At 36.2% G+C, this 24,423-nt stretch overlaps 1 protein-coding gene across 5 annotated transcripts in view; it reads left to right on the top strand.

Moving 5' to 3' along the window:
* OPA1 (OPA1 mitochondrial dynamin like GTPase) overlaps positions 1 to 24,188 on the top strand; it is a 44,495-nt gene extending 20,307 nt beyond the window's left edge. For 4 of the 5 annotated variants that reach the window (XM_072408220.1, XM_072408218.1, XM_072408219.1 and 1 more), the window contains 9 exons: positions 374 to 526; positions 928 to 1,036; positions 1,295 to 1,374; positions 1,460 to 1,600; positions 2,080 to 2,196; positions 3,412 to 3,505; positions 4,571 to 4,681; positions 22,485 to 22,554; positions 23,875 to 24,188. In XM_072408220.1, the coding sequence (XP_072264321.1) occupies positions 374 to 526; positions 928 to 1,036; positions 1,295 to 1,374; positions 1,460 to 1,600; positions 2,080 to 2,196; positions 3,412 to 3,505; positions 4,571 to 4,681; positions 22,485 to 22,549 (870 nt within the window). In that variant the 3' untranslated portion in view covers positions 22,550 to 22,554; positions 23,875 to 24,188. Of the gene's footprint in view, positions 1 to 373; positions 527 to 927; positions 1,037 to 1,294; positions 1,375 to 1,459; positions 1,601 to 2,079; positions 2,197 to 3,411; positions 3,506 to 4,570; positions 4,682 to 22,484; positions 22,555 to 23,213; positions 23,841 to 23,874 lie in introns of those variants that run through there. The other variant, XM_072408217.1, reaches the window with a different exon arrangement.
* The last annotated feature ends 235 nt before the right edge of the window (positions 24,189 to 24,423 follow it).

Genomic DNA, 24,423 nt, shown 5'->3' with positions numbered 1-24,423 from the left:
CCCTAAAATTGACTTTAGACTATATTATAAAAATTAACAAACCTAAACATTAACATACATAAAGACCTTAACATTGGACTGAGGTAGAGACATTAGATTGTGAGCCCCTTTGAGGGACAGCTGGGGGCATGAATATAGACTTTGTAAAGCACTGTGTAATACGTCTGCACTATATAAATACTGTGTAATAATAATAATGTAATAATAATAAAACTAGTGAAAAGTAAGAATTGAAAACACCAGAGTTTCCATCCCAGGTAGCAGTAGCACACATCTTATCCAGTTATAGCAAAACTGGGTTTTTGTCATCTTAAAGCACCAAGAAAACAATGTACTATACATTTGATAAATAGTGTTGATTTTCATTATCCAGGTGGCTTGGGAAACCCTTCAGCAGGAATTTGCCCGATTCATGACAGAGCAGAAGGGCAAGGAGCACGATGACATATTTGACAAGTTAAAGGAATCCGTAAAAGAAGAGAGCATCAAGAGACATAAGTGGAATGAACAAGCAGAGGACAGCCTGGTGGGTTCCAACTTAAGTTTTAATCTATGTTAAATATGTAACTTTTTATGTGTTTGTGTTTGTTTATGGTGTATGTTGCTGGTTCTTTCTATCACTTTTTGCATTGCCTTCAGTTATTCCTAAACTCAAGCTATTTTCGGCCTATAGATATAAGATTTGGTACAAGTGGGGGTAAAACATTAGCTATGTTTTATATCCTACAGATTGAAGATCTTTTATGTCATACTCCTTCAATGCACTTTATTACCAGGATGGATCACTTCAAATCAGTCTAGCTTGCAATACCTCAAGAATGAATTAAATACTAGCTCATGTTGATTATTAAATCATTAATATTACTTACGCATGTTGTATGTACACAGTGCTTTTTGAAAAATATCTGTTTTTTTTTTTTTTCATAGAGGGTAATCCAGCACAACGCTTTGGAGGATCGTTCCATCTCAGACAAGCAGCAGTGGGATGCTGCAATCCATTTCATGGAGGAGACCTTACAAAGCCGTTTAAAAGACAGTAGGTCTTTTCTTAATAATGAGCACAAAATACTTTTCTCATTTGGCCTAAATATAAATATATAGCAAGATATAGGGGAAAAACTGGCATGGGTCATGTATTATCTAGATGGAAGGCTTACATTTTCCTAATACAGTCTTAAACATTTGCCTTTGTTGAATTTCCTGCTACTTTCAGTCTTCTAGTAGCTTTCTGTCATGACTAATGCAGTTAAACAAAAGGAGGTTACACACCTGATGCTGGGTTTCAATTTTGTAGCTGATTCTGTCATACGAGATATGGTTGGCCCTGACTGGAAAGAGCGTTGGTTTTCTTGGACATCTCGTTCTCCAGAGCAGGCAAGTCCGTGTGGGGGAAAAAAAGGTTTTTATGTTGTTACTTTTTTGTTCCCCTTGTATGAACGTGTGTGTTTTCCCACTGTAGAACATAAGAAATGAAACCAAAAAAGAGCTGGAAAAAATGCTAAAGGTTAATGAAGACCATCCTGCATATCTTGCTAGTGATGAAGTCACCACAGTCCGAAAGAATCTAGAAACACGGGGAGTAGAAGTAGACCCAGTCTTGGTGAGTACCTTTTAAATAAATAAACCTATTAAAATGTTTAGAAGAAATGATAGTGGTGGTCAACTTTTTAAAAGAAGGGACTGAGCCACCATAGGACAGGCAATAATATTTGCAAGATTACCAGGTGAAAATAAAGACAAAAAAGCCTGAAGCAAGAAAACTAATGATATCACAACATCTAAGGTAGTAAACTGTAGATTTTTGTTTTTGGGTTTAGATATATGGGGAAGCAGATGACCTAGCATTTTCACTATGCTCCAACTTGAACAGGTGAACCTAAATCTGCTGTTTCCATTCAGCAGCATAAAAAAACAATATATAACCATATGCATTTATGCAATTTGTACCCATGTTGTAAAATAATTAGTTTTAATCCCTGCTGATGCTTCTAACATATTTTTGTATCATCTTTGTTTGTTCCTTCTTTATTTGATGTGATATATAAAATTTAATGCCAAAAAAATCTAAACTTTTTGCAGATCAAGGACACATGGCACCAAGTTTACAGAAAGCATTTCTTGATGTCTGCTCTTGGTCACTGTAATCTTTGCAGGAGAGGATTCTATTACTATCAAAGACATTTTGTGGATTCGGAGGTAGGAAGTGTTTTGTCTTTTTCAGGGTCACTGTGAACTGTATTGCATTTGGCTTTGAAAACTTCTATTTCTTTTCACACTTGCCAAATCATGCTTATATGTGTAACAATCACAAGGCTGAAAATATGCTTCATGTGTCATCTGTTTGATTTGACTGCAGTTCATCATGTGGTCAGTCCTAGATAATGTCTAAGCCTATCTAGCTGAGGGAATGTCACTGCATGCCTGCTACAGAGTTGCTCTGTTATAACTAAACTGACTTGTTTTCATTGTCCCTCTTGTATTTCTGTCTATATAGTACAAATGTATGTATGTTATCACAATACTTGGCCTAAATAAACTCTTGATATGCAACAGTAGCAAGGGGCCATCAATCAATATTAGAATCCTGGTAAAAATGTAACCTTTCTAAACATAAACCATGTAATCAATAATACCTGACAAAGAAATCTGACTTGTTTTTAACGCTTACATTTCTAGTATCCCAAATTGTGTTCTTTGTGCCAAAGCTTAAGCTGTGCCAAAGTTATAGTATCACTAGCTGTTTACAGTGCCATTCAAAGGTATAAAATTCAGTGTGGCAAAACATTTTAAAAGTGTACGTTTGTTCAGAAAATGTAACTATATAAATACAAAATGTTGGATGAAATCCTTCTTTCTTTATGCTCTTAAGCTTTGTGTAACATCTGGTATGTCCAGAAATGGGGAAGTCTCTGAGAGTGAGTACTTCTTTCTTTTAGCTGAACTAATGCATCCACCTCATTAACCCTTCTAGGATCAGCATTAAATGAGGTATAACTAGGGACACAATAATGTAACAAAAATGTATTTTTACGTCCAATTAAAGTTTTTAAAAAGTTATACTTGCTTTATGTGCAATTTCTTTTGTATCTATGTGGGTTGCTCCTATAGTATTTCTTCACCCTCTTTTCCATATCTTATTCCAATAGCCACGTACTTTCCAGGATCTTGTACCCAGCTTCTCTGACATGTTCTGATTACTATGCCTGCTCCTAGCAAGGTTTTGAATAATAAATGCTTATGTATTATTATTTCATAGCATATGCCTTGACATCTGTCTCTATTAGGAGGAAGTTTGGAAATAGTGAAGATACAACCTATGGTTTTAAGTAATGAACAGTGGGTTCTGTTTGAATAGCCTTGTCTAAAGTTTTTTATATATTACCCTTACTTTGATATATGTTGATGTTTTAGCTGGAGTGCAATGATGTGGTCCTTTTTTGGAGAATACAGCGCATGTTGGCAATCACTGCAAACACCTTAAGGCAGCAGCTGACAAACACAGAAGGTAAGATTTGTAAAACAGTGTATCTATGTAATCTTTTATGCTAGCCAACCACATATGTGTCCTTATCTACAGTAGTAAATCATATTGTGTTAAGAAAACTTGAATTAAATTGGAAGTATGGAGGTTGCCTGTAATACCTATTCTGATTTTAATGTAAAATATCTTAATCTCATAATCAAAAGAAAAAGTGAACAACAAAATTTTTTGTAGCCTAGTTTGTTATACCGTTAGTGAAAAATGATGGCCTGTAAAGAAAGCCTTTCATTGGAGACATATGGAGCTGACCTTATCGAAAATGCTGTTTTGACCTGCTGTCTTCATAGCTTTGACATTCACTAACCAGACACAAGCAAAGAAATCAGGAATAAAAGGCAATGTGCGCGTCGGATGATTTTACCCTGAGAAAAATGTGCTTGTCTCAGAAAAAAATCTGACATATGTACAACAGTTCCCAACAGTTCATCAATCCATTGTGACAAATTTATGAACACAATTTCGATTGAGTCAGTAGCGGCATGACAACCAGAGAGGTATTGACAGCAGCTATTTTCTTTACCTTTGTTATTTCACCTTTAAATCTTACTTTTTACATCTTTGTATACAAGCCTCTTGTGACCATGCCAACAAATACAGCCCATTGGCATACACAATCTGGCTGAATGTCCTGATATCTATGGTGGCTGTTAGATGTTCACTGGCTGTTGGGTGAAAAGTTATGCAGATTTCTATTGTTGAACCTTGAAATAATATTTTTTTCCATTAAACATAATTTCTGGAGAGTACCCTAGTTATTGGTATCAGTGCTTTTTGGATGGTGCTTTGAGTGTGACTTCATATCTAACCAACTTCTAGGCTTCATGAGCAGCCTTTGTTTGATGGGTTGGATTTTTTTCTATGGTTTTCCAAAGATAACCGTGGTGTCTGCCAAGATCATAGGCATGCATGTATAACATATGTGTGGGTCTGTGTGACAGTTTGTGTAACAGACAATTTTACTCATCTAATCACTGTCTAATGCCTTGGCTACTTTAATCACAACTTTCTCTGCTTATCTTTTTCTTGCAGTAAGGCGATTAGAAAAGAATGTAAAAGAGGTTTTGGAAGACTTTGCTGAAGACAATGATAAAAAAGTTAACTTGCTAACGGGAAAGAGGGTCCAATTAGCAGAAGATCTTAGTAAGTTCTGTTTTTGTATGGTTAAATGCTGAATTAGCACAATCATGTGTTATTAGCCCAAAGCAAATGCATGTTTGGTTAAAAAAAGGCAACATTATTACACATTTGCAGTGTGTAACATATTTTAATAGGTAAATTGTGCTTCCTTTCTAAATAATCCTGTACTCTTTGGGTCGAAGGGTAATCAGACAATTTAGTATGTATTCAGGGCACAGAAATGACATGACCTCAGCCAGGCATCTAAATTTTCTCAGTGCTAGGGTTTAGGCCAGGGGTCGGCAAACTTTTTGGACTACTAGGGAATTTCAGGAGGTGAAAAGGGCACAGCAGGCCAAAAGAAACAAGGTGTCCAAGGTAAGGTTTTTTCCAACCGTGACTGCAAGCGAGCAGCCCCAGTCTCATCCGCTGTGTAGTCTCTGTACGTGTGCACGTGCTTGGCATAGAAATGCCCCTTGAGATTCGACCGCTTGAAAGTGCTGTTGGTGTCGATGCACACTAAACACAGGGCTTTGTTGCCACGTTGCACGAAGAATAATTTGTCAGTTCATTCGGGGTTGAAGACACGGCATAGTAATTGGGGTTACTGTGCGGGAACTCGATGATATCTATGATATCATCTCGCAATAATGCAACAATTCAATCAGGCCGGATCTAACAATAAATAACTAGGAGGTGTTAGGCCGGACTGAAATACTGGCAAGGCTGTGGCCGGCCTAAAGACCGGAGTTTGCCTACCTCTGGTTTAGGCAGTCAAATGTAATGTTTGAGTTGTTCCCACAAGCAGAGATAACTATGAGATACATTCTCAAATGGTGTTTTCTTTTCTCTAAGCCAATGTTTTTCAACTTTTTTTGAGCCATGGCACATTTTTTTACATTGAAAAAATCCTGTGGCACACCACAAATCAAAAATGTTACAAAATGACACTCTGTAGCTAATTCTTTTGTCTCTAAGAATAAACAAGAAAACTGTTACCTACTGCCACCCACTGACATGGAAGAGTATTATATTACTTTGCCAGTCACTACAGCACAGACACTCGACAATGGTAATTAGATAATTTCCTACGGTACACCTAAAGATCTCTCATGGCACACTAGTGTGCCGCGGCACAGTGGTTGAAAATCACTGCTCTAAGCCATGGAATCTGACATATACAGGTAGTCCCTGGGGTACATATGAGATAGGCACTGTAGGTTTGTTCTTAAGTTGAATTTGTATGTAAGTGGGAACAGGTACATTATTTTAATAAATGCAATTAGAACAGATGTTTGTCTCAACAAATAATTAGGCAGTGTGGTGTCAGTTACTGGATAAAATCATTACTGTGATTAAATTACAAACAGAAAAAAAAAACGTTATGGAGCCTAGACATTCATTAACTTCTGGAGCAATCTGCTTTGATATGCAAAAAGAAACAACTGCAGAGTTTGTCTTGGTCTTTAAAGATTTACAGGAGGTTGCAGAACAGCAAAAGATTTCTTCTGCTAGTCATGCGAACTGCCCCCTCCAGACTCCCTGTTCGTATCTAGGATTCGTCTGTATATCAGATGTCCTTAACATGGGGTCTACCTGTACTATTCTTAGGCTTTCACCTCCTTTATGGATACAGTAACTTAGGGTGATTGCCTCTGGCTCTCAGTAAAGGGCATTAATAAAAACTGGAGTAGGGGAAATGAAGGTGTTTTCATATATAAAAAGATTCCGACTGTGATTCTTTTGCTTCATTTATTATAAATGTGTCTATTTTTGTCACATGTTGTGATTGTAAGAACTTATACACATCAGACATTTAGCAAAGCAAAAATGCTTTTCATGGGAAAATTGTTTTCTGTAGAATCTGTTCCCACCAATGTATTTTTCAATGCGTTGGACAAAAAGTCTTGCTGCATTTTACCTGACCTGCAGATTAGCATTAAAATCTATTCAAATAATGTCTTAAAATGCAATTTGTGGGAAACGTGGTATTTCAGTAGTGAAATAGGGGTCAGAGGCCGAAACCACAGATTGCAGGTACACAAAAGATCAGTACTCCTAAAAGTGTAAGATTCTGGAAAAGACCTGGTGTGTGTGTTTTTTCTTATGGAACATCCTGCCACTAACACTTTTATGGGGTGACAACATGGTACCCTACACTAGAGAAGCAGTGTTGTCTTCTAGAACAGGAAATGTTTTGGGAATATAGAAGACCTCTCCTCTCTATAAAAGGGTAGGGAGATGTTCTATATTGTGGAGAGGGTTGGTAATACTAGTAAATGATAAGAGTGCAGCCCACGAACAAATCACATGAAATTTTCACATTTCTTTCGGTACCAGCAGATTGATACACAATGGTATATTTTCCAGACCAAAAAATTAGCAAAGATAAAAATGTTATATTGGGGTTAACTATGAAAAACATGGTAAAACATAGTTCATGGTAAGTAGAAGCTTCATATCTCTATTTTATCACTGCAGACTTTACATTATTTCCCGGGTTTAGGGATGAATCTGTGTTTTAGTGTTGAGTGTATTCCGGGTATCAGACCCATTCATGTTGTAGTTTGGCTGTGCTGTTTACAAAGTGCAGGGTTACATATCCTCCTAGGATACTGGGAATCCATTCATAGTTTGAAAAACATTTGTTAAAATCAATAAAATAGGCTTTTAATATTGGGGAGTGCTCATTCAAATCTTTTTCATGATTATCGCACTTTTCCAATAGACTGGAGGATTGAGGCATATATTGGGCTAATGTTAATGTAGTGTTAAGGTTCAGTAAAGCAGACACAATTTCCTTCTCTTTTTGGAGGCTTATGGGGGCGGTTTAGGGGACACCTATAGGTAATCGCATGCTTTAAAGTCACATGTCAGTATAAATAACAGAAGTGGCTCTGCCCCCTTCCAGAGTGGTCTGTATTGTGTACATGAAGTGGTAGCAGGATGGTGAAATCTTGGAGTTTACACTTGTCCAGACATGTCAGCCTTGCTTTGGACTCCGTTCTGCTGATAATTAGTAGCTGGGTTGCTATGTTACCCTCTTTATTATTTTTAGGGTAAAAGTGTTTTATTGTGTGCTTGTTGCTAAGTGATTTTATCAGATGAAGCATTGTTTTGCAGTTACAACTAGAGTTTCTTATTTGATCTACACAAGTAACTCTTTGTTATGAACTATTTCCTGATACTCTGTGTTGGCATTGCTGCAGCTACACGTCTATCTTTGTACCCAGCCAATGCACGTTTATACTTTACAAGGCAGCGCAAGCAGAATTACAGCAATTCTATATTTTTTACACCCCACCTCACACAAGCTGGCAACTTTCTTTCTTCCTTTTAGCATTTATCTGAGGTTTCCTACCTTACAAATAAGAAAAATGTCTTGTTGGCTACCTTGGGGCCTTTTAATCTTGCTCTGTACTGGTCTGTGGAAGAAGACCGCACATTACTGCAGTAATATTTAATATTGTTTTGCAGAAATCACATAAATAAATTCACACCATTTTGCCTGTATAGAAGAATAATACAGCACATGGCAAGATTAGCTTTAGGAGGGAAGAGTATAGAAAATCAAATGAACCTCCGGCTTGGTTAGAAACAGATGAGGCCAGACTGGTTCCACACTCTAATCATCCTAATCCTAGGGAACAGCTAAGTGTAGCAAGCGAAGTGTAGCATTTAGTAGACTGTAGAAATAAGTAATTCATTCAGTCACTAAGGACTGTATTTATAAATGATTCCTCTGGAAATTTGTCCCTTTATTCATAAGATGACATGACCCATTGACTATCATGGCTGCTGCACTCCTTTGATTGGCCACTAGATGGCAGAATGAGTCCTTTTTTATTATGCATTGAACACGGCAATACGTTGGGATTCATACATTGGGATTCACATGGCTATGAAGGAAAATACAGACCAATTGTTATGAAAATGGTTTATAAACACGCCCTTAAGACTTTCCTACCGTCTACAAATTAATATGGAAATATCAGTTGAATTAGCAGTATTTGTAATATTCATAATTGAGTCTAGTACAGACGCTCAATTGATTCTTAGTGGCAGTTGGGTGACAAGTAAGATTAAATGGGAGCTGTACAAGACAAACTACTTGGCTACTGATAAACACTCTTGTTCTATGCAGAGGGTATGGGGAAGCACCAGCGGTCGGTGCTTCACTGCTAGGACTACAGTAGGCATTGTTAAGGATCAGTCGTTTAGTGATCAAGCGTAGCAAATTGCAAAACAGAAGTGTTGGGACATCTGTACTGAGGCATGGTTTTTGTTCAAGATGAATGAATATATTAGGCTTCAAAAAACTGATCTGTATGGAAGTTATAGTCAGTATGAAAATTTGTTAACTTTACTGCTAGTTATTTTGCTGTCAGATATGTAGGGGGTCTGTGTATATCGACTGAACACCTTTTTGTTAGACAAGATTGGTAACTTAATCTGCTCCTGTGTCATCAGGATTTGGCTTCCACTGCTTATACATTTTTTTCTTTACCTTTTCCATCATCTTCTGCCTATTAGTCAACAAAAAGTTCTTACAGTTCCCTTTGTAGATCATGCCTCCAGGCGTTTAAAGGTTAAAATATTGCAAGTAAACATTTTCATATCTGCATATAAGTGTCCTCTTTAGATGGCGTCTGTACATGCGATCCCCAGCTGTTGGAGCACTCAAAGGTACAGATACAAATCACTTGATGATCGGCAAAGCTTTGAAGCTGTGAAAGTGTAAGCTTTGTGTTGTGTGCAGACATCATGGCCTAATCAGCTTCGGGATCTTTTTACTTCTATATTAAGAAAGTGGCAGTGCATTTGCCAGAGGCATTCCCCAGGAAAAAAAATAGTGTGTGTTCAGAGCTGTAGCTTGAAGAATTGAAAAGAAGGAATGTTTGTGGTTTTGTTCTGTTTCTTTTTTAATACCATACAAGCTAGACATATATCTTTCTAAAGCTATAGAAAATACACTTTAAAAGAACAAAAGCTGGAGGGAAGAAATTTGAAGAATTACTTTTCATAAAACACGTCTTTGATTAGCCACAGACACAGTGATATCATCTGGTATTATTAGACTAACTTAATACCGCAAAGAGCAAGTTAATTCATGTGGCTCCCAAGCTTGTACTCTCTGTAGGGCAAGATTGGGAGTTCTATTACATTCATGAGGTTTTTTCACTGTATGGAGAAAACAAGGGGAGGGTCTATGTAGTAGGGTGGGATTTATTAACATGGAACACAATGCTTTTGTGGAGCCGATACTCTTTATAATATGTTTAAAATATATAAATGTATCTCGACACATGGATGTATTTATTTCGGATTTAGGAATCTAAGTGCACTGCTTTAAACTAGTCCTACGCCACATACAGTACAATGGTGTCAGCAGGATATAAATACTTCTCTCAGCATGTGTTATTTCTTTGTAAACATTGTTTTTGTGTATTAATTTCTCACAATGCAACTCTTGAGTTAGCTGATTAGTGTAAAACAATATTCCCCCTGTGTGGTTCATACTTTATCTCCATGGTTGTTGAAACAAATGCCTTAAGAGCTCACATGGGTGGGGTAATGTAAAAATTGCTATATTTAAAGTTTACTTTTAGCTAAGTAAATATATGCAAGCCATAGCTTTTATGTTTTATTATCGAATATAGAGAGTAGTTAAAACAACACTTGGAGTGCAGTCTGGTGTCCCTCCAGTTCACAGAGGCTGCTGCAAACTTTACTGATGTAACCTCGTGTGTACCCAAATGCCAGGGGGGACACAGAAGGTGAAGGGTGCTGGTGGTCTCAGAGGATTTCCAGAATCACATTCATAGACTGTCACTGCCCTATCCCCTACTATCAGAAACCCAACCTTGTGTCTGTCTCCTAGCTCCTTTTTTTGTGGAAAGAAAAAAAGGCAATGTTGTCTTTTATTTATTTATTTTTATTTTTTTTAAACTGTTGTAAAAAAAATGTGTATCTATACATCTTGGGTTGAGGGTCCAAGGTGGATTTTCTGCTGCACAGATAACCATTTTTTTTTTTATATGTAAGTACAGTTTTGTATCATGGGTGTGGGTACTTTTACTTTTAGTCTCCATTCTCTACAGCATATAAAGAGGTGGCTATAAAGGCATTAAGGATATGGAGATGAATGCATATTTTATAGAATATCAGGCGTTAGCAATGTATGATAATGACTAGAACCAATTATGAATTGTTTTGTTTTTGACTTTAGTGACACTTTATATTATTAAACTTCACATTGTTCAACAGTTTAAACAAAACAACTTTCCTAATCCTGTCTCCAATGCTTCCTAATGTGTCTCCAAACTTGTCCTCTTTCTTCTTTGTGTAGTTCTGATTTCAGTCTGCAGATGGCAGCAGTGTTTTTGTTGTTAGAGTCACATGAAAGGATTATAGAGCGGTGGGAGAGCGGTGGGAGAGCAGTGCGCCTCACCTCCTGCCTCTGTTTATTATTCCCTACCAGCGGAAGGCTTGACATCACCCAGGCAGCAGCCGTTGTGTCTTGAAAGATCAGCTCCCCATTCACAGCGCACAACATGCTTGTTCAGACACGTCTGCTTGTTTTTTTTCATCTTTATACTTTAAAGGCAACTTTCATGTTGTTAAATGAACATCTTACTTGTTGCTGGGAGATTTTCTATCTCTCTGCTAGGCTGATGACTTTAAATGTTCACTCTTTGTATTTTGTCCATTTTTTTAGATGACACTAAAAATTAAGGACATCTTAGCAATGTTTTGTTATGGCTGTAACTTGTGCCTGTAGTCTTGTGCTTTTGTAGTAAAAATAATAAATTAATACTAAGACCCCAAAGAGAAGCTATAACTAGCTAGAAGCTGGAACAGCTGCACATCTGGACAAGGCGCATAAGTTGGGTTATGGAATTTTTTCTTTTTTGGCTATATGTTAGAGCAGCCTTACTTTACCTTTTTATATGGGGGGAAACGTTGAAATAATATTCAGGTCTTCGGGGAACTTGTTATAATTACTATATTCACAGTACAATAGTGGTGACCAGAAGGAAGATTGCCAATGTCATGGTTGTAATATCACCTTTACACAAAGCTGAAAAGTTCATAGCTGTCACTTGACCAAACTGACCACAAATTTCTCTTTGTTCAAAGAATCCATTGAACTCTGGTTAGAATCCATTGAACTCTGAGTATGGATGTGGAATTAAGAGTATACTGAAATTCAGAATAAAACGTTATCTCATAGATGTAACATTCTATTGTGACTAGAATAAAGTGCCCCAGTCTGGATATTTCTGCTTCTGACAGAAGCCTATATGATCGGGTTTATGATTTCATTTTAACAAAAACAAAATGTCCATGTTAACCCCAAATAGGCAAGTATTTGACTTAAAAAAACAACAACTATATTTTTGGTGTTAAAATCCATATGGTAGGATGATGAAAATGAAAAAAATGAATTACTTGTCTGCAAATGAAAAAAAATATATAAATTGAACTAAGAAACTGTATTAGTGACAATATAACAAAATTGTACTGGGGTGATTTACTATGATTGTGTGGCAGTATACTGCTGCTACCACCCAATATTCCTGGTATATATCTTACTGTTACTATGTAAGTCAGCAAATCCGTTGCAAACAATGCCATTACTGTATGGATGTTAAATTACTAAACATCCTAAAATATAAATGAATATGTATGACAAGAATGTACCTTAACTCATACATATACAACATGGATTCATAATTTTAGGGTTATGCCTGGTAAGTTTTCTGCCTACTAAATTATTCATTCATCTGTTTTCCTTAATTTGCCAACTCCCTAGGTTAGTTTGCTGTTCCTAGATTGGAATAAGATGGTATACAAAAAACTATATTAGTGATTCAGGTCAGGCAGTGGTCATACCACATAATGAATGTGCAAACCCACTGCTCAATACAAAGCATGTGACCACTAGCCATCAGCGTGTGACTTCTCTTTCTGTCTTTATATAAAGAAAGGTATTGTGGATGTCTTGGCTTTGGATGGTGGGTGCATTGGGTCAGCTGCTCGGGGATCTTCAGACTAATTAGGCCATTCCGAGCTGTGCATGCAAGTAGTAATATGCTTGTTGTCCTTCTTGTAACGGCAGTACGCCTTTTAGATCAGCTTATATAATAAATTGTGTAGAGCTAAGCTGAATCTCGACATGTTCAAAATCATACAGCTATGTATGTAGATCCAATTTGTACAAACTGAGGTGCCTGTTTAAAAGTACCACAATATGGTCTATTGGGTGAAGGAAGTCATATAAATGGTGGGTAATATATGTGTGTGTTTAAGGGAACTACATAACTGCTGTGGGGCTTCTTGAGCTTTGTACAAAGCAACTGTGATAGTTGAGGAATTGTGGTGAAATATATATATATATATATATATATATATATATATATATATATATATATATATATATATATATACTTTGACGTTGGAGCATTAAAGTGTAAGTCTGTAATGTAATAGGCTGAGCAAGGGTAGGAGACCCTGCCCCTGTAAGAGAGGTTTTCACTTTCTAACCTGGTGACAATTAGTTCATCAGACACTAGGTGTAGGCAACAATTTAAACATAAACTTATGAGGATTCTTTCCCATGCCCTACAAAAAGAAAATGGTTATTTTTGTCTGTGTTTGTTGGTTTTCCTTTGCCTGCTGCTTGGGGAAACCATTGTTACATATACAGAAAATAAAAGAAATTGTTCCTAATGGAATAATATATAGTAATAGTCAGTAAATACTTTGCACCAGTTCACAGTCTAAATGGACATCTCTTGGCAACATTACCATATTATTATTAAAGTTCTTCCACAGCCAGCTTGTTGTTTTAGATAAAGTATAGGTAAACTATTATCCTTTTTTTATGTTTTTATTGCATTATGTGTTTGTGTGGGTGGTTTGTTTTTTTCACACAAAGCCACCAGGACTGAAAGTGAGGGAAATTTTTTTTTTAACAAGGACACTGACAATAATGAAAAATATTTTTAGAGATCATCTTCAATTAATTTCAGTAAAATATATTAAGAGATATTTGATTTTAAAAGTCCAGTAGCATGATGATTTGAGTCTGGGACATATTGGGCTGCTGTAAATTTATTAAAAAGCAAATAAAATTTGTTAGTAATTTTGTAGTAAAATTTGACTAAAAGCATCAGCATATAAATTATGCCCAAACTTGGCCTCATCAGTATAATAACATATATTTATACATATTATTCCTTATAATTTTAGCTGTTGGGCAGTATATTATTCATTGTAACTGTACTGTGGGCCAGATTTATTAAAGCTTTCCAAGGCTGGAGAAGTATACACTTTCATCAGTGAAGCTGGGTGATCCAGCAAACCTGGAATGGATCATGTCTGGGATTGAAAACATTTGCTAGCAAATGACTTTGAAGAAATCAGTTCCAGGTTTGCTGCATCACCCAGGTTCACTGATAAAAGTGTATCCTCTCCAGCCTTGGGGAGCTTTATTAAATTAGCGGTGAAGCTGGGTGATGCATCGGTGAAACCTTCAAAGGACCAATTCTTCAGGAGTATGAAGATGGAGAGTTGATACATAGGAAACAATAGATGTTGCATACAGTAGTCTACTAAAACCTTTACTATTTTTCTACTAAAAATTATAGCGAGCAGCCAGAGATTGTGGTTTCTATAAGTAGATTTAGCCAACCAGAGGAGATTTATACATAGCCATATAAAATGGCTCTATTAGCTTGTCAAAGCAATGTGGGGCTTTAAATTGCCGGTGTTCCTGAGGCTCATAAATACTTCTGTGGCTGCTGCTGAAAATATTCTATGCTAGAAACATCTGGCTTTTAAAAGAATAAGCATCTATTTATGCAGATGTTAAATGCTGGTGACTTTAAAATATTTTATTGCTATAATATGATAAAAATATTGTAATTTTACTTCACTATCAAATCACTAGATTTATAATCTTCTTTTTTTTTTTTTCTTTTTTTTTTTTCTATTCTTACTGCAAGTTCCATTTTGTGGTCAATTCTCCAATTACAAAAAATGATACAGACATGGGCTGGCAATTAACATCCCCTCATAATTATGAAATGGCCTAATTGGCCACATTTACATCTACATTTACATCCTCTTTATAACCTTGCATTCCTTTGTACTCTGAACATAATAATGTAATAAACCAGACTCTTTTGTGCGAGCTTTTTCTTGGTTAAACTGTAGTGACTGTCTGAAAATCTTTGTCAGAAAATATGTTTTCCCTTATGAGATCAACTATCCAGAAGGTGAATGCAGAAACAACTGCACCTTTGTGAACTGATACTTTGTATTTATGATCCCCTGGTAGTTGTTGGCTGTAGTTGGACATTGATAGAAATAACGTTTATAGATAAAATTAGTTGCCCTTTACAAGTATGAAAAAACTATCTATGCCTTTTTAATAGATGGGTTGTGTAGCAGGTCAGGTGCAGCAAGGGTTAAACCTAGCAAGCATTATTTGTTGTTTGCTACAGATAAGGGGGTCCTGCTTTGTTTCATGACAGTCAGAGACACTAAGTTGCCTTTTTCCCAGTGGAAACAAAGAAAACATCACTTGTGATCCCTAGAATGATGTGTTTGGTTTACTTAATTTCTAAATAGCACATCAGAGAGATTCAAGTGGTTCTGTGGTTTCTTAAAGTCATTGATGAAGAGCCAGACTCAAAAAAGTGAATCCTTACAGCTTTTAGTGCATTCTTCAGAGAGCGCAAATGCCATTTACTGTCATAGTGAGCAGATAACGGTAGATTGATTGCAAACTTTAAATACTATATGTGCTTCATGGGACTTTCCTATTCTTTCATGTCTGTATGTCTCTGGTGAAGTCCTGGAGTTTGTAGAATTGATAACAGAGCTTTGAACAACTGAACCTGTGAAGAAACTGCTCCAACCAGAACACATCCCTTTCCCTCCTGTTTACATTGTCCACCTGTTCATATTGTCCACCTGTTCATATGAGGACATATAGGTTCACATTCTGTTTCTTATGGGTTATTCTGGGTATACACAGTCGGTAATTGTCACTGTGATCAGTCGTTTCTAGTGACAGAAGACGGTGAAATGCTGCTCTGTACAGACTGCACTGTTTTGCACTATGGAGACAGGAAGGGGGAGAACATCAGTCGACAATGATTTAGGGATTCCCTAAACAAATTTGTGGGACCCTCAATTGTTACTTTAGACAATCACGAATGATTGTCTCAGGTGGCAAAAGTCTAGCATTTGTATAAGGCTTTACTCTAGAGATAGAAACTTAGGGTTATAAATGGTATCCACATATCCACATATTATGATCTGATAATATATGTTACCCACATAATATGATCAGTGAAACGGTTTTGTTTTTTGTTTTTTTATAGAATTTGGTATACCATGTGATAATTAATAATGATTTTTATAGTAAACCGTAAACCTTTACCAGAAATTATGGCCAGACTCGTGTATCGCATGCATTCTTTTTACCTTCATTAGGAGAAAATGTAAATATAAACATAAGATAGAAAGATGAAACCCAAAATAGAATACATACGTAAATTACAAAGGAATGTAGAACATGTACATGAACTGAAAATATATTTAACCGACAGTCATACAACACATAAACCAAGACTGCCCGTTCTATTGTCTTTAAGTTTCAAATATAAAAAGTGATCAAACTTACCATATCAGTTTTTGTCAGAATTACAAAGCAGTTGAAGACATAATAGTTGGGTATGCATCAACCGGAAGGAGATCAGACCAAATGTGCCCAGATCAAGCCTGTTAGAAAAATCTTATGTGTAATTATTTTTGAGTTATGGATTTGATTTTTAAATATACTGTTCCCATATTGTGGTGGCAGAATGTTAGATTTAAAATGTCAGACTTATCACCTTTATTCCAAGTAACAAAGGTGATCAAGGACAGTTTGAGAGGGCAAATCCCAAAACACAGAACAAAAAGACCAGACAGAGGTGTTAATTCCTCCCCCACTCTATCCAAATTTTTTTAAAACAAGTTTTGCTTTTAAGCATGCTTCTGACTTTATTACAAGGAGATATGTTACTGAAATCATTGTATAAAAGGAAAACCTGCAGTGCAAAAAAATCTTCAGGTTTGTGGCTGGCGTTAGACATCTACAAAGTGATCTTGAAAGAATTGCTGCAGGTAAGTTGAATACTACTACAGCAGACAGGGGGTATCTGATAACATATCATATTTTTCAAGAAAGATCAAACACAGACATGAAGATAGAAACAAATTGTTAGATGTATAGGGCTACATTTCAAAAAACCACCACACTGACCTCACTCTGCCCTGTAATTGCTTATATAACTTGTGATACAGAGTCCTCCTTTTATTAGACTTTTGTGTGATGTTCTCTTATCCCGTGTGAAGTGTTTTGGACAAAGGTATGTTAGCTAAAGGTGAATGGGGTCAAGATGCCTAGGGTTCAGTCAGTGAAATGCCCCCAAGGAACCTGGACAATTTACTGTGCTGCAGATACCAAATCAAAGTGACTGTTTTTGCTAATAAATCCTATATAATGTTTGTTACAACTTCTACACTGTCCATCATACACTGTTCTGGTAAAAAGGGTGGGTGTCCCCAAACCACTTGAGACTAATGTTGAGAGCCAGGCCCCTTGGGTTATTATAATAAACAGAAAGGAGAGAACAGCAGGGGGTTTGATGTGGCTCAAACGTTTACAGTTGGGTCCATAAATATTTAGACAGAGACAACTTTTTTCTAATTTTGGTTCTGTACATTATTCCAAAAATTTTAAATGAAACAACTCAGATGCTCTTGAACTGCAGACTTACAGCTTTAATTCAGTGAGTTAAACAAAAAGATTGCATGAAAATGTGAGGAACTAAAGCCTTTTTTTAAACACAATTACTTTATTTCAGGGGCTCAAAAGTAATTGGACAAATTAAAAAGCTGAATATAAAATGTTCATTTCTAATACTTGTTTGAAAACCCTTTGCTGGCAATGACAGCCTGTAGTCTTGAACTCATGGACATCACCAGATGCTGGGTTTCCTCCTTTTTTCCAGGTCTTTTGGCGTTGCTGAGTTCACCAGTGCTTTGTTTCTTTCCCATGATGTACCAAACTGTAGATTTTGCCACTCCTAATATTGTAGCAATTTCTTGGATGGGTTTTTTCTGTTTTTTCAGCTTAAGGATGGCTTGTTTCACCTGCATGAAGAGCTCCCTTAACCACATGTTGTCTCTTCACAGCAAAATCTTCCACATACAAGCACCTCCCCATCAAATCAATTTCTGTCCTTTTATCTGCTTAATTAATAATGACATAACAAAGGAATCCGCCCACACCAGCTCAAGAAATAGCATTTGAGTCATTTGTCCAATTACTTTTGAGCCCCTGAAATGAAATGATTGTGTAAAAAAAAAAAATAGCTTTAGTTTTTTTTTTCATTATCATTTTTTTCATTTTCATTTTTATTCAATCTTTTTGTTCAACCCACTGAATTAAAGCTGAAAGTCTGCAATTCAACTGCATCTGAGTTGTTTCATTTAAAATTATTTGTGGTAATGTACAGAACCCAAATTAGAAAAGCGTTGTCTCTGTCCAGTTATTTATGGACCTATGTGATTGTACAAGGTATATACAGTGGCAAAACCAAGATGAACTACTTATCTCTAGACCGATACCATGTGCATAACCCTCAATTTAAAGGGTGACAAGCCCTATACTTTACAAAGTACAACGGACTTAAGCTTAAAGGGTGTTACAATATCCTGGCTGAACCGGATCCTGAGTGCTGACGCGTTTCGCCGTTCTGTTAAAGTAGACATATTAAAAATACTCAGCTTAATATGCCTGGTCATCTGGCATTGTACAGTGCAGGTGGATTCATTGCAATCAGTCACCAAATTGGTATTCTTCTATTTTTTTTTTTTTTTTTGGTTTTTACTCTTACGACATATTCCAGTTTTGAGACCTTTTGTACGTATTGGTATTGTCCATGCACAATATAATAAAATCCCATGCTGTGCTGTGGGTCATTAAATTGAACCTATACTGAAAAGAAGGTTGCATTGAATTGGCTATTTTTTAAATTATTTGACGTGTGTGTTGCTCTAGATACAAATGAACTATTTGCTGCTTAATTTAAACCTCATTGATGTAAATGTAAGGCCATGGGAATAGTGGGCTAGTCCAACTTTTATTACACATTTTTAAAAAACAGTCTATATCACATACAAAGCATATTAATATATAGGGCTAGTCCAATGGAACATTTTATTTATTTATATATATATATATATATATATATATATATATATATTCCATTGGACTAGCCCTATATATTATTATGCTTTGTATGTGGTATAGACTGTTTTTTAAAAATGTGTAATAAAAGTTGAATTTGATTACATGAAGTCATTGATTACTGTGAATTTGATGCTATAATACTGCCTTAAAAGTCCGTCTGTGCTTCCTTTTGCTTCTGTTTTTTAGATTTTTTGGGGATGTGGCAGGTAGACTTTGCATTGCATTACTAAAAAGATGGTTCAGCCCTTTTCTATCTTCGAATACATACAGTAAAGTTCTGAAAGACCTCTGACTCTGCAATCTCTTTAGGTAAGCAACAAGAAGATCAAGGATTTGTGGAGAAATATGAATCAGGGTTAGGTTATAAAAAAAAAATTAAAATAAACTGTTCTTTTAGCTAAAAGTGCCCCTGCAAATATTCTGGGAAAATGGTACCTAATACCTTTGCATAATCATAATTTCTCTATTTTTTTTTTTGTCTTTTTCATTTTTGTCACTATTAAAATATTTTTAAAGTAAATAGCATACGCATGTGAAAATCAAATTTTGCCAAGCCCCCAAAATCATTTTTATTTCAGGTTGTAAGAACTACAAACCAAGACAAACACCTAGTATTGTATAGCCATCAGTTTTATACTGTAGTAGTAGTAGTTTGTGTCAATGGTTAATAGCATGAAATAACACATTTTATAAAGTTTGTTATGTTGTTTTTCTGCCCCCCATCAAAACTCCTTAAACCGGTTGGTACACAGCTGGATGATTTGTCTGTATCTCTGTCTTTACCAGTACATCTTATAATATTGGCAATAATTAAAAATGTGTTAGAAAAATTGTACATTGCCCAGCCCATCAAAAATAATACTTTTAGTATATAAAAAATTGAATATAATTAGGTGCTATTTTCTGTTACTGGTATACAGCAGGTGTTCAAAGAAGATTTTCTCATGGTGAGGTTTTCTGTTCATTCAATAAAAGTGGAAACCCCCTTCCCTTCTCTTCCTCCCCCCCTCCCTTTCTTTAAAGACCTTTTCCCCCCCTTTCCTGGTCATAAAATTCTGATATGATAATGTGAGAATGCACACCTTTAAGTTCCTGCTTGCAATGCGTGGGCCTGTATATTTACCAGAGTAGGGTAAAGCTATTCATCATGCCAGAAGGATAAGCACAGGATACTGCCTGTACCCGCCAGCTGCTGTTTGTTGTCATGTGGGTGGTATCCATCTTCCTCTTTTAGAGACCTTGAGCTTATTCATGAACAGGACGTTTGCACACTGTCCTGATGTGTCCGTACCCTTTCTTTTACGTCTCCTAAACTGCTGGTTTTATTCTATTGATTTTGCTCTGTTTAGTCAGATTAAACAGGAAAAGCAATAAATGCTCAGCAAAAACCTTGGCGGCCTTTTTAAAAGACTGTTGCGTGTGCTCAGGTGCAATCTGATTAGGCAATAGGTAAGCTTAAGTGCTTTTTATTTTATTTCAGACATCACCAAACATGACCTAGAGGAAGTCGTCCCTAATCAAAAAGGCCTTCTCCATGCCGGTAGTTTCAGGTCTTGCAGCTAACCCAGTACAAACGAAGATGTCTTTACAGCATAGTGACAATCAGTGCTTTATACATTGCTCCCATTTCAATTTATATTGTGGTATTATATAGTACCTCTTGCATCTTGTACAGTACTTACTGTAGTTTTGTATTTAGGTTATAAATAAATAGATATAAAATATTTAGTGTCTAGACCTGTAACTTCCTTGATTATGATCCATGTGCGTTTAATCCACAACTATCCCAAAAGACTCCATGGTATTGATGCTAAAGGAATGTTAATACACAGTATTAGGAACTCAGGGTATGCAAAATGTTTGAAAAGGATCCATCTTACTATTGTCCTTGTTGATGTGTTTTTATGATTATTTGCTTTGTTGTGCTAGTCCTTTATGTCTAAAGTTTAACTTAAATTTCAATTGAAATTAAATTAAACTTCTTTTGCCTGATCACACTTTTTTAAGAGTTGCTGCTGGTTCTAATGACTTGTACACATAGGAGCAGTTCGTTCAGTAGGCATTTACAGGTCAAGTGCAGATTTTATAAACAAATCTTAATGGAAATCTACTTTTTCTCCCAAAGCTTTGGAGTACAGGTAGCCTCTATCAATGCACATCTATGAACCAGTGGCTTTCTGTTGTATGCCGACATGTATTTTGTAGGACCTACATGGACCGGCTATGTAATTAGCACAATTTTCTGCTTGATATATAAGTGCTTTACATTAGGCAGATTGTGCAAAATGTCTACAGCATTCTCTGTGACAAACCAGTCTATGAATAGGCAACCTTTATGTGGGCTTTACAGTGGCCACACAAAATCACAAAAAGTGATCGCAGATCAAACTGAACCATTTTTGAACTGCTTAGAGGGTAGTTGTGTGCTCTTAGCACACAGCCACTGTCAACCACTGACATCATCCATTTTTATAGTAAAACTGCTGTAAGGATAACAGGTTACATGCATTCACTGCTGTTGTCATTCAGGTGAAACATGAAATCCAACATTTCAGTAACTCATTTAAGGATGAGCAAATATGTTCCTGCCAGTTGTAAAGGTATCTGCCAGACTTGGGAACCTGATTCCCAATATAGATACTTTTTAGGTTTTTATACTACTCTCTTTAGGTACACCTGGTTATTGACAACCCCATATAAAGGTAAGATTATGGTTCCATTGGCTGAATGGTAAAAAACAACATATCAATTAAAAACTAAACCACTAGGACAATGAATGACAAGGAAATAAAAAGCCAGCACTCACTCAAGTTGCGAAATAAATAAACAGATTTATATATGGGTATGTTTGTTCCCCTTGATAAAAGGGTTCATGTGTGGTTTCTAAATCATATTAAGAACTATGCCATTAGATTCTAAAATGAAAAATCTCTTTTTTTACTTTAGAGTACAGGTTCCATTGTTTCATTGTCTGTCCCTTTTAGTTGTGAACCTGTTTACTCTGACGGGCCACATTTCTAGCTGAAATATGGAAGCTCTGTTTAGATTAACTTGTATAATCTCTGATGTGGTGAGTAAGGATATTATGTTAAAGGAGAAAGCAAGGATTAATAATTGCTGATCGTCATCTTTTGTAGTGTTGAGGAACAGGTGCTGGGCAACCTAGGCACGTGATTTTAGGGAAACCTAACCCTGCTTCTTTACACTTGTCTAAGCTCCAAGGACTTTAAATGTGAAGACAAATCCACTTCAAAAAGCCTTTTTTTCTTTAATAAAATGGACTAGTATCTTACATTATCCTCAGTGTCGCTAATTTGACAGCTCAAATTCCCTAAAAGTCTTTGTCCGCTGACCAGTCTAATTGTTTCCCTCTGACCCCCCGGGGAAAATGAGTGGTGTGCTTAACCTTTCTATGCCAGTGAATATTGCAGTCCAAACAATCATTCTGTCAGACTTGGGGTCACATTTACAGGCCTGGAAGATCACATTTTTAAATGTTTCTCTTTTTAGAAAAAGTACGAGAAATCCAGGAAAAACTTGAAGCCTTTATTGAAGCTCTTCATCAAGAGAAGTAGCCTAAGTAAGTAACCTTCCTGTTTACTTCTACTACTGTCTACACATCATCGGCAGCCATGTTGAATATCAGGTGGCTTATACAGTAATTAAAAATCACTTCCAGAAGCTTCAAGAAGCTGTGATTTTATTTGGTCAATGTAGAAATAATTTGTGTGTTTGGTTAGTATGGATGTCATTATATGACACCTAAATAGGAGCCAAAACCTGGATAAATAACTGTGGAACTTTACATTTCTAGCAATAAGCAACAGCAATTGCACACTATTTTTTGTGCAAAGTAAGTTACAAAAGTGTTTGTGGGTTCATCACAACTCAGTGTCTTTTCCTGATTTCAGCAATTAAAAATGTTATGGAAGTTAAACATATACTGGGGAGTCAAACTGCATTGTGAATATTAGCTTACAAAATTTTTTTAGGCATGACCAAAATTTCCTTCTAGCTAAGATGAGAATTATATTTCCTTTGGATGAAATTTCTGTTTGACACAGAACATGACACAGACAGCACAAGTAACCCAATGGGTTTTCTTTTTTTCATGCACCTTAAGAAAGAAATACATTTTTTACAGCACATGTACCTGATTTTTTTGTATTCCCTATAAAAAACAATCTGGGCTGTATTTCTTTATTCAGTGCTGGCAACTTAATGCTGCTTTGTTTACAGGAAATGGCAGATACAAACTCATCAATGTGTTTATTATTTCTCCAATCAAAAGTTCTAGCAAATCTTTCTTTGTATGTCTGCAGAGCCCCTGGCCTGGCTGCACTGTCTGGCTTGCTTGTTTGAATTTTAACTAAAGTTCTGCATTACACAATTGGTAGCAGGCAGGATTTAACATATTTACTTGCCTGTTCACAATCTTCTTTTCCAAATACACTGAATGTGCATGCTCAGCTCAGCGCAGCATATGCCCAGTGCATCCCCTGGGTCTGCCAGAACTGAATAAACTCCTGTAAGCATAGGCGGGAGTTATGTAATCCCAGCCTGGCCAGTCAAAATAGCAGAAGATCTGACGAGCGGAACAGGAGCAATGGAAAATGGCAGGGACCTCGCCAAAACTAGGATGAGTGAGTGAAATAAAAAAAAATGCAATTGGGCAAGTTTATTTTACTGCAGACATTACCTCTCCCTATTGCAGTAAAAGTGTTGCAGTTTATTTTGAACATTTTGATCCACTTTAAAACGGACCTTACACAATTTCAATTTCTTTGGCTTTCTGGAGTTCAGTTTTATTATTTGTTGAAAAAAATATATTTACATTTATAAATAAAGGGAATTGTTCTACCACTATTACCACAATTCTGTGAAATATCTTTTCTTGCAGCCAATTACTTAAGAGAGAAAGTAAATAGGTTTATGAACCCTAGTCAGTGAAGACCCAAAGGACAAAAAGAAGAAAAGCCTCGATATAAAGCTCTGATTCCCCAATGGCTACATGAAGAACAGTTGAGGATTTAGAACACTCTCCAGTAAAGGGATGTCTACATGTTGCTGCTGTCCTGTGTTTGTGCTGTACATTGATCACAGCTTCTTTTTACTTGATCTGATAATCTGGGGCATATGTCATTTTAGCATCTGTATATAAATCATTAGCACCGTTTCCTTTGTTTTCCTCTTCCATAAAAGTATTGCAGACTGCATGTGTATAATCTTTGTATGTGTTGTAATAAGTGACTTTAAGATAAATGAAATTGAAGAAAAGGCAGTTTAAACCTATTCAGGAAAATATAGTTTCAGAAAGCTTATTAAATACAGAACTAACTTCCCAACACTGATATTATCTAAAGTCGCAGTGTATCAAGGAACAAGCACTTAATAGCAAACTACCTAGTGATTGAGAATTGTGCATCAAACATATATTTGCACTAAATTG

This window comes from Pyxicephalus adspersus, chromosome 4 (assembly GCF_032062135.1).
Source record: "Pyxicephalus adspersus chromosome 4, UCB_Pads_2.0, whole genome shotgun sequence".
Lineage (NCBI taxonomy): Eukaryota > Metazoa > Chordata > Amphibia > Anura > Pyxicephalidae > Pyxicephalus > Pyxicephalus adspersus.
Note: the sequence above shows the minus strand (reverse complement) of the source record. Positions and strands in the feature narration are given on the sequence as shown.